At 39.3% G+C, this 11,578-nt stretch overlaps 1 protein-coding gene across 1 annotated transcript; it reads right to left on the bottom strand.

The window, feature by feature from the left end:
* Nucleotides 1-7,020: 7,020 nt before the first annotated feature.
* On the bottom strand, nucleotides 7,021-10,017 carry LOC118722979 (WD repeat domain phosphoinositide-interacting protein 4-like). The gene is given in 5 exon segments (XM_045583792.1): nucleotides 7,021-7,124; nucleotides 7,127-7,344; nucleotides 7,346-7,553; nucleotides 7,723-8,477; nucleotides 10,013-10,017. Coding segments are annotated over 5 exon segments (1,290 nt in total).
* Nucleotides 10,018-11,578: the final 1,561 nt, after the last annotated feature.

Here is an 11,578-nt window from a genome sequence, read left to right as displayed (position 1 = left end):
GCAGTTTAGAAGTAAAAGCAGAGACTCTGGAGCTAGACTGACTGGGCTTCATGACTCACCAGTTGTGTGGCTTTGGGAAAGTTACATAACATCTCCTTTTAAATGGGAATAATTCTGACCAACAGCACAGGGCTGGTTGTATTTATTAAACAAGTTAGCATGTGAAAATAATAGAACACTGTATGTACATAGAAACAGCCATATAAATATTAGCTAGTATTTTATTTTTCTTGCAGCAAAGAGGAAAATCTCATTTTAATTCATTACTTTCTTCTAAGGGTGAGCCTACATAAGATCCCAGGAGATCACTATCCTTGAGGCACAGGTTGATGTTGCAAAGGAGGAAATTAGGATTAGAGATCACATTCTGCTTGAACTCAGAGTGTTACCGGATCAAAGTCCTTGTGCTTGACAATTCAAAACTCAAAACTCAAAAGGTCAGGATTTGAAATTAGGAAAGATTTGTTGATCACAAAGGTGTCAACGAAGAAGATGGCAGACATAATCCTCAAATCCATCTTGCTTGTTGGACAAGCCAAGGGTCTTTACAGCGCTAGGAGAAACTGGTATGCCAAAATGCGGTTGGGCAAGTTTTAGTTGAAGGACCTTGGAACTTGGGCATTTGTGCTAAAGGGGCATCAACAGCAGATCTTCCTGGACAATGGACACTTGGCTTTTGAAAGAGTACCCGTGTTTGAGTTTCAGTTATATCCTGCTCGTTTGGTTCCGTGTGTGTGTGTGTGTGTGTGTGTGTGTGTGTGTATGTGTCCACGCATGCGCGTGTACATGCAGAGGGCCAAGTATAGAACACTACACTTTGGTTCCAGGAGAAGTAGGAGGCCACACATCTCTGCACATGTCCAGGCTGCATGACTTGTGACCTTGGTCTGAAAAGCAATTCAGCACCTCACTGAACAGAAGAGGACCTGGTTATAAGATATTTCATAGGAGCAAACTACAGTATGGAGTAGCTAAAATTTCCCAAAATATATGGAGTGAGAGTGACAAGTAATAAAAGAAGGCTTTTTAGATCAGTATCTTGCACATAGTAGACATACAAAAAGTAATTGTTTGAAGTATGCTTTTCAATTTATGTATTTTATATAATATTTTAACGTACTTATATATTAAGTCCATTAGACATGGAGTTGATATAAAGACAATCTTGCTTTTAGATTCTCAAATGATTTACTTTAGGGTTTTTTTTTTAACATAAAAACTGTAAGAGGTGATTCTATCAAACAAATAAAACTTAATATTAATATAGTCTCAAAAAGAGTGGACAAGATAGTACTTACACTAGGTTTGAAATGGATTTTTTTAAAAAAAGTATTTACTGAATCTGGTAGAAAAGTAGAATTTTAATATTAGAGGAGTTGGAAATAAATTCCTTCATTAGATATCATAAATATTTGGTTCATGCTGACATACCTTTGACTTGACAGTAACAATGATTTTAGAACTGAAGTGAAAAAATATTTGTTTAAATTTTATGTATATCACTTATTTTCAAAGTGCTAGGTTCCCACAAACAGAGAATCTTTATGTTCAGATGTCAAAATATTAAAAGACTATTTGACACTTGAATATTTCCCTTCTAGTTACTAGCTCCTTTTATGGAAAATAATATATTATTTCAAAATATTTTTCCCAGGAGCCTGGCATACTACCTGCTTCTGAAAAACTTCTTTGATTACATACTAGTATATGAATGATAGAAAGCATTTCATGGAGCCTAAATAATAAATAATATGTCATAATAACACTCAGTTAACTTGGTAAATTTAAGATTAATATAAACAAAAGTTTTTATAAACAAAAATCTATACCCTTATTATTTATTTGTATAATTAATTTATTATTCAATATTTCGAGTAGTTTTTCAAATGAAAAGTAGAATAGAAAAGATAATTTATAGAAACATTATTTTTACATTGTACTCTCACAACAGAATTGCTAAAAATATGTTATGTTAGAAGTCTAAAACATGCCTGAAACACTGGTTTATAAAAATATATTTGTAACTAGAAATTTTTAAGAAAATCAGATTCTAATGCTCTCTTGAATAGATTTTATTAAATTACTCTGGGTTTTTGTTGCTTTTATTTAGTAAAAAAAATAAACTTCTTTTGAACATTTAACAAAATAGATACAAGAATATATTTTCCCAAAATCTTAATCTGATCTTAAAATAATTTATTCTGATGATTGCTTGTTATTATTATAGTTATCATAAAGATTAAAAATTAGCAGAAGTTTAGAGAAAAAAATAAAAATATCAAATTTATAGATGAGAAAACTGTTCTTTACATCTAATGTAATTTAGAATAATTCATCTTATCTAAATTTAATTGTCCTAATTTAGTCATCATTCTATGTAAAAAAAAATTACAGGAGATTTAAATTTCTACAAATAGTTTGAAATTTGCATACTTATATTTATAATCAGAGATTCAAACTCTATTTATATTTTCAATTGCACTGAAAGCATAGAAACATATCTAAGTTAACAAATTACATCATTCACTCCAGAAATATAAGAAAAACTGTGACTCATTCCAGTGCTGTTTTTTAAACTTTAATCAGATTAGTGATTCTCATTTCACTTTAGTTCTATCTACAAATAAGCATCAAAATTATTATAAAGAAAATTAATTTTAAGCTTGACTTTATAGGAGTACTGTTGATCTGAGTGAAACTGGCGAAAACTAAAATAGATACAACCACTTGCAGGCCTTGATCCTAAGGGTGATAAAAAAAAAATTAAGAAATATCTATTTATGCCAAAACTGGTTTGGCTCAGTGGATAGAGTGTCGGCCTGCGGACTGAAAGATCCTAGGATCGATTCCCGTCAAGGGCATGTTTGTGGGCACATTCCCAGTAGGAGGTGTGCAAGAGGCAGCTGATCAATGATTCTCTCTCATAGGTATTTCTAACTTTCTACCCCTCTCTCTTCCTCTCTGTAAAAAAAAAAAAAAAAAAAAAAAAAAAAATCAATAAAATATATTTTTTTCAAAAAGAAAAGACATATCTATTCAAAACAGCATTAACCATCTGTTAAGAAAGAAATGATTCTGTGGTATTTGAACCAAGAGCCCTGACACCCTCTTCCAAACACTCCAGACTGCTGCAGCCAAGAACACAGAGGTCCCTCTATCCCTGGCACCCAGATGGAGGACTTCCTTTCACAGAGAAGCAGAATATTAGTATTCCTCATCTTCCCCAGCTATCTGTTACTGCAGCTAAGTCCCAAGGGAGTGCAGTTGTAACCACAGACACTTTATTTCTTTACTATGACCTTCTCTCCTTTCTTTCCTTTTGATTCAAACTGGCCTCATCCAGCACCCTCACTGACCTGCCCCCCTTGCTTGACCACTTCCTTAATCATCAAGCCCTAAGGACAGTGAGGTTCTGATCAGCACCAAATAATCTTAAGAACAAAGCCTTGGGTCTGTGGACCACAGACAGAGCTTCTATCAAACTAAAGAGAACACGTAATCCTCAGTTGTGTTTCAGCTGCAGCCCCAGAAAAGTGCTGAACACAGATGAAGAATAAATGGCACTGATAACCATCTGCTACCCTAGCACCAGCCATAACCAGGTCCTCTTGAGTTTCAGTTATATCCTGCTCCTTTGTTTCCGTGTGTGTGTGTGTGTGTGTGTGTGTGTGTGTGTGTGTGTCCACGCATGTGCGTGCACAAGCAGAGGGCCAGGTATAGAACACTACACTTTGGTTCAAGCCCTAAGGACAATGAGGTTCTGATCAGCACCAAATAATCTTAAGAACAAAGCCTTGGGTCTGTGGACCACAGACAGAGCTTCTATCAAACTAAAGAGAACACGTAGTCCTCAGTTGTGTTTCAGCTGCAGCCCCAGAAAAGTGCTGAACACAGATGAAGAATAAATGGCACTGATCAACCATCTGCTACCCTAGCACCAGTGGACAGTCGCCATGATTAATAATTGTCCCACATATAGCCATGCCCTGAAAGCCATCACAGAGCCATGTGTTTGAGCATTAGATCACCTGTTTCCAGGAATAGACCACTTCCTAAAAGTAAACCCTTACTTTCTTCCTTGCAAGCTCCTGTTCATGTCTTATTGAATTTTGATGTCTGTAGGCAAACAGACTTTTTTGTCTGGTCACACAGTTGCAAAGTGGGACACTTTTGGAACAGAAGTTCTACTTTGTGTGTGGACCTGCTGAGAATCTTGGAGCCCTCATCACCCTGGTGTTAAGTCAAGAGAGGTCTTAGGGCTCTGCTTGCCCACAGAGAAGTTTCCCATTCTCCCCATTTCTAGCTACTGAGATCTAGCTCAAGACCACCCTTGAACGGAGAAACAGAGCAAAAAGCATAAAAACTCCTAATCTCTTCCCAAAGAAACTGACTTTGTTTGAAACAGAGAGTGAAGTTAAAGCCTAAAGACACTCTTAAGAATAATGGCAGTGATTTATCGTGAAAAGCAATTGGTGGGAGATTCAAGAAACAGGCTAAACTGTAGGTGGGCCAGGTTTCAGAATGTATTTCAGGAAATAAGACGGATGGGAAGAACCCTCCTTTTGGGGTCAGAACAAAAATCAAGCACTGACCTCAAAAACTACCTCTTAAAAACAAACAAACACAACAGCCTAGATTTTGATTGGATTACTATGTGGAGCAATTTATGCCCCAGGGCATTGTTGAAAACAATATAGCAATCAGCTGGCAACTAGTAGAGTTTAAAATCTAAGAATAGCCAGCAAAAAAAGACAGATTTTTCCCAATGCAGCTTTCTTTCCATGATGACTGTTGGCATACCCATCCCTACACCAGTGGCTGGACATTCTGTGTGCTGGGAACTGGAGGTAGGGGGATGGGATAGATTTCACCAAAATAACTTAGTGAGTCACTAACAAATAGAAAGTGCCTATAAGAAAGTCCAGATGTGTCAGATTTATAAGCAAAAGACTTGAAAGCAATAATTAAGAACACTAACATATACATATGCATGTAGTGGGACCATTGGAAGGAGAGGCCAGAGGAGGGAGGGGGTTGGGAGGAACCTGGAAGAAATCATGACTGAAAAATCCCCAGATCTGATGAAAATTATAACATACACATCTAGGAAGCTCAACAAATTCCACAGAGGATAAATATAATGGGACCTACTGATAAATATATCATAGGAAAAACCTGAAAGTTAGACAAGAATAAAATCTTGAAAAAGTTTACAAATAATTTATTCACAAAATTCTCCTCGTCTTCAAAAGATCACAGGGCTAACAGCCAAAAGTTCAAATTCAATTCTACACCTCATAATAGCTAGATGAGTTTTATCAATTACCATCTTTGAATTCCAATTTCCTCACCTACAAAGCAATTAATATTTCTAACAAATAAAATCGTCCTTAGACTCATATGTAACAATTTTTGAAAAATTGTGGAATCTTAAAAAAAAAAAAGCAAGGAGAACAGAAACAGACTCATAGAAACAGAATATTTTCACAAATATAAAACCTCTCTTTTTGCATTTGTGCAATGCGTCTTCTTCTCAAAGATTGGTGTAACAATTTGTCAACAGACCTATAGACACTATATTTTCTTAAAAGTCATAGGCAACAATATAACTAATTTGGGCCTTATAAAAAGAACACAAAATAGTTCCCCTCTATTTTTCCTGTAATCTTTTTATCCATAATAATGTTTAATACATCAGAGATATGACCATAGATATTGTCCAGCCATTTATAGTTAAATTCATCTAATCTTTCAACAGTTCGGAGGAATGCATACCATGGGTCCAGCAAAGGAAATACATATCCTTCCAGTAATCTAAAGAATCCTCTACTTGAGCTTGAGCAGTGGGGGATTCAAGTAAATGGAGCACAAGTCTTTCTGCGCTTTAATGATTTAATAAAACAACTATTGAAGAAAAATGTAAAAACAATTATGTCAGCACAGAAAAAGAGGAAATTGAATCTGCCTGTTTAAAAAGAGAAAAACTTTACAAACTATGGTCTTTAACTGTATGCTGAATAACGATCAAATGTTGACCAGATTACAAAAGTAGTGACAGAAGATTACAATGGCAGAGAGAACAGCATATGCAAAAGAAGAGTTACAAAAGTGTATGGCACTTCCTTGCCCTGATTCTTCACCTCTTCTTCATGGACACACTGGCTATGGCCTCATCTTAGGCAGCACATACCCTACATACCTTGGCTATGGATCTGACCATTGGACTTGCTCTGACTAATAAAATATGGGATGAAACCATAGTGCTTAGGACTCAAGAGGCATTATATATATATATATATATATATATATATATATATATATAGAGAGAGAGAGAGAGAGAGAGAGAGAGAGAGAGATATTGGCATGAGCGATGTAACAGCTTTTATTATTGCAACAATACTGATATATATGTCCCATTCCAGGTCAGGGCTACCCCCACCCCACGGTACTCACCACTGTGGAACTTGTGTATGTGTGTGCGTGTGCGTGGGGAGGTGGGGGGGGGGAGCAGAATCCCTAAGCAGAGCTGAAGGGAGGCAAATGGGACTGGTGAGTGTTGGGGTCACTGGGGACCAAGGGTTCAATAGGATCAGGATACCTGACTTCTACCCAGAGGGGGCCTGAGAATACTTTGGTCCTGGGGTCAAGATTTGGCAGTGCCTTGTTCTGGGTTCAAACCTGGGGTGTGGTCTGGAAAAGCCTTGATCTAAGACTCAGGATTTGAGAATGTCTCAGTCCCACACCCCAGCTTTGGGACTGAGCATGGGAGACAAGTGGGTCCCTGGTTAGGTTTGTGGGAGTCTCTCCATCCAGAAGTTGATATTGACCATGGATACTCGGATCTCTAAGCCCCACTTCAGGGCTGGATGTGAGTGGCTAAGTTCCAAGTTCCCTAGGCAACGGGGACTGGGTGTGAGGGATATCCGCTTTGGATCTAGGTAGGGCGGGGGGGAAGCATTATAGACGCCCTGCTTTTTTACCTGGGCAAGTGGCTCCTAGCTTAAGGACTGCGAAAAGGCTCTAAATCCCAGTTATGGGTTGGGGTTGGGGTCCTCCAGGCCTTGGGTACCGATCCCAAGGCCCTAGGATCCATCCAGCCTCCTGCTCTTGTCCCAGCGCCTCCATAGCAGCCCCATTGGTGTCCGCTTGAGGCCAATGCTCTCGATCTCCTTCTCTATCTTGTTCTTGAGGTTGTGCAGGCGCAGTGAGGCGTGCACCAGGATCAGGAGGACTGGCCGGGCGATGCTGAGCAGGAAGGTGCCCGCGCCGCCCACCGCCCTGAGGACCAGGAGGCGGATGGCGAGCAAGGCGGCCAGGCAGGCGGCGGGGTGGCTGTGGCGGCAGGGCGCGGCTCTCAGCCGCCCACACCAGCACCCCGAGGGCCACCGCCACCACCAGCGCGCTTAGGAGGGTGTGCAGCGGCCGCAGGTACGCAGAGCGGCGGTTGAGGCGGGTATCCTTGAGGGCAAAGATGTGGACCGTGCCCTTATCACTGGAAGCACACAGGAAGGAAGAGTCCTGGCTGAAGTTGATGCAGTCGTAGGGGAGTCGAACTCAATCAGAGAAGGGGCCAAAATCTAAAATCCAGCCTAAATCGCGGGCCGAATGGTTTACTGAACAGTCATAAACTGTCATTGTGATGGAAACGCAGCGGAGTGCAGTGATGACAGCGCGGTGCGGGCCACATTGCAAGGCCTGGCGGGACGGATTTGGCCCGCGGGCCTTGTGTTTGACACATGTGCGAGTAGAGGGTGGCAGGGTCGGTGCCTCGGCGGAGTTCCACCAGCTGTTCCTTGGACTGTGGGACAAAAAGGCGAATAAGGGTGCCCTTCTGGGAGGCCGAGGCCACCCCGGTGCCCGGCTGGTTCAGGGACACAAACGCCAGGTCGCTCTGATGGGTGTTGATGGTAAATGGCGCAGACGAAGTGCCTGGCTTTGCGCTCGCCAGGTCCACGAGCTGCAGACTCCCGCGCTTGTGTCCTGGGAACACGAGCAGCTGTTTCTCCAGGCTGGGGCAGAGGTCACAGATACCCTTTGGGTTGTCCCCGGTGTTGAACTCAAACAGCTTTTGGGGACTGCCAGGGAAGGAGTACACGTAGATGCGGTTCCTCAGCATAACCACAATTTTGTCATGGCGCATGCGCACAGCCAGCACTGCCTTGGTGAAGGTGAACTCCAGCACCAGCTTATCCGCGGAGTCCTTGCCCTCCCGGGCATCATCCCAGATCAGCACCGAGATCTCAGAGAACTTGGGACTGCTACCACCGCCCACCAGGGCCAGCAGGTTGGAGCGGTACAGCATTTCCACCAGGCCCATGCTGCCCACCTGCTCATGGTCCAGGTGTCCCTTCTCCATCAATGGCTCCACGTTGTAGATGCGTACACCGGTCTCCATGGCACAGCAAAAGCAGCCTGACCTCCGCTCCTGCCTCCTGATCCTAGGCCCAGGTATGAGTCCCGCGGCACAGGTTTCTGACCTCGCATCGTATATATTTTAACCTATCATATGCTTTAGTGGAGGGGAAACAAACTTCCTTCGACCATTAAGATTCTTCTGGCTGGTCTAATAATGAAACAGACATGAGGCAGATTAGCAAGAGAAAATAATAAGATTTAATACATACATAAGTATGGGGACACCACCCACACAAGACAGTCAGAGACCCCACATGCACGAGAGATTCAGAGCTAGGAGGGAGCTAGGAGGGAGCATCAGTCTATGAGATATCTGGAGCTAGGGATAAGGTAGTGAACCTTGGGAGCTTCCAACAGTCATTGCGGGATAATAAGCAGAAGAGACATCTAGTAAATAGAAGTGTGCCCTGCCCTGTAATCAAAATAAGTTATTTCTGATAACCTCTTATTCTAAGTGATTCAAGTTCTTCTAGGCAAAGGGAAATTTCTCTTCAGCCTGAAGCTAAAGTCGACTTTAATGCAAAGCATATGAGAAGATACTCAACATAATTTTTCATTAGGGAAATTAAAATCACAGTGGCATGCCACTCTAAACCCATTAGAATGGCTAAAACCCCAAAACACGTAAAAACAATTGCTGATGAGAACTGGAAGCAACAGAATGTGTCATTCATTGCTGGTGAAACACAAGTGGTCCTCAGCCACTGCAGACAGTTTGGCATAAACCAAGGCATAATCTTATCAGATGATCCCACAATTACACTCCCAGGTAATTACATAACTGATTGAAAACTTAGGCACACAATTAAACCTGCATGTGAATGCACCTTCACTTACAGTCACCATAGTCTCTAAGCCATCAGATGTCCTTTCAAAGGGCCAACTGATAAAACAACTTTGGTATATTCATACAGCAGACTACTATTCATCAGTAGAAAGCAATTCCTACAACATCATTAATGATTCTTAATTTCACATTGCTACAGGAAAGATACCAGTCTTAAAAGGCTACATACTGTTTGATTCCATTTATATGACATTCTGGAAAAAATTATGGAGAGGATAAAATGATCACGGTGAGGGGTATGAGGTGATAGAAAGGGTATTTCTTACTTTGGTGGAAGTATTCTGTATGATACTGTAATTGTGTATACATGACATTATCCATTTGTCAGAACCCACAGGATTTCATAGCACAAAGAATAAACCAAGTATTTTCTTTTAAATCCTTTAGGAGGTTGGTAAATCCCAGGAAACTACAGGAACTCATCTCATGCTTCATTTTAGTCAATATCCCTAAATCCCTTAGAATAAAATCTGTTTTTCTATCTTTGTCATTTTCCTTCTGTCTGAAGGACTTCCCTTAACTTTTCCTGAAGGGCAGATCTGATCATGATGAATTATTTCAGTTTTTGTAGTCTGGTTGAGACCATTCATTTTCCTAGATATGCCCAAGTGGAGAAGGAGTGAATTAGAGGACTACAATGAACCCTTTCTGAGGCAGATATAGGTTTGGTATATAAAATACAATCTCATAGAGAATAATTTAACAATAATGTTGCCAGTTTGACCATATGTTGTAAATTTAAACACATACCTCATAATCCCTAAATTTCTCTCTTTAAACACATGCACACAAGGAGATATGCACAAGAATATTAGATCTGCATTTTTTCTAAATAGCAAACTTTATATAAATAAATAAATAAGTAAAAGGCTTAATAAAAATTACTGTTTATCAAGAGTAATAGAGTTAAATACATTTTGACATATATAGACAATTTAATACTATATCATAGAAAAAGCAAATTGGAGTTATATGTATTAACATGAATACATTTCACATATAATGCTAACAGCAGGTTGAAGAAAAATTCACTTATTAAATCTTATTTATATAAATCTATGCAATTTTACAGATTTCTTAGGGATTCAAACATATACAGGTAAGTACAAAGAGATCCACATAAATTACAAACACCAAATCTGTGATCTTAGCATTCTGTAGGTAGGACAAAAGGAGCTGCATTAAGGAAGAATATCAAGGAGCTAAAACAGGTTTAAAAACTGCATTATTAAGAAAAAGAATGATCATCTTTTCTGGATTACAAATAATATATAATTTAAAAAGTGATTACCATGCATTTAATATAAACTAAAAGAATAAAAACTTTTCTATGAGGAGGCACAATTGTCAAAAAGCAGATAGTTGCTATCAAATTATAAATTGTGCGGAAAACAAAACCCTATCACTGTGTAGTTTAAAATAATAAAGGAGTTTATAATCCAAAGACGACAGGAGAATGGGGTAATTCACAAAAGTAAAGAGAAGAATAATATTTTATAAATAAAATACAAATTATTACAGTTTCAAATTGAGGGCTATTTTTATCTAACTGGATAGATTAAGATAATCAGATGTGACAGCAAAAGGCTGCTTTGAACATTGCTGTATACATTACTGACCAAATAATATAGATACTATGAAAAAATTAAAATAAACTGAATAGAATGTAAATCTAGTACCCACTTGGCACCATACATCATTAATACAATATTATTGAGTATATTCCCTAACTGTTCTTTACATCCCCATACAAAATGACAATTATACACTCTTCTCCATCTACTATGCAGAATCAATCATTCTCAACTAATTATTTTTTGTTGTTAATCCTCACCTGAGTATATTTTTCTATTGATTTTTTAGAGATTGGAAGAGAGGGGTAGCGACAGAGAGATAAACATCTATCCATGTGAGAGAGACACATTGACTGGCTTTCTCCTGCATGCACCTGGGCCACAACCAAGGATTAAGTTTACAAACAAGGTTTGTGCCTTTGATCAGAATCCAACCTGGGACCCTTCAGTCCACAGGCCGACACTCTTATCCACTGAGACAAACTGGCTAGGGCTCAACTAATTTTTGCAAAGAAATCATTACTAAATTTTAATTTAAGCAAGTTCTCTTTATATTTTATTTAAAAGAGATCTTAACTAATCAATTGAACTGACAACTGAAGTTGTGATACTGGTGTCTAGAGTGGGCAGACCAAGGAACCAAATTAGTGTTGATGCTTTAAACATCATTTTTTCAAATAGAACTGAGTGCTACTCCAGCTGCTAATAATTATTCATATTTTTAAAAGGTTTTTGGTCACAT

Source organism: Pipistrellus kuhlii, unplaced genomic scaffold, assembly GCF_014108245.1.
Source record: "Pipistrellus kuhlii isolate mPipKuh1 unplaced genomic scaffold, mPipKuh1.p scaffold_m20_p_2, whole genome shotgun sequence".
NCBI classification, from domain to species: domain Eukaryota; kingdom Metazoa; phylum Chordata; class Mammalia; order Chiroptera; family Vespertilionidae; genus Pipistrellus; species Pipistrellus kuhlii.
This window is presented reverse-complemented; position numbering and strand designations above follow the sequence as displayed.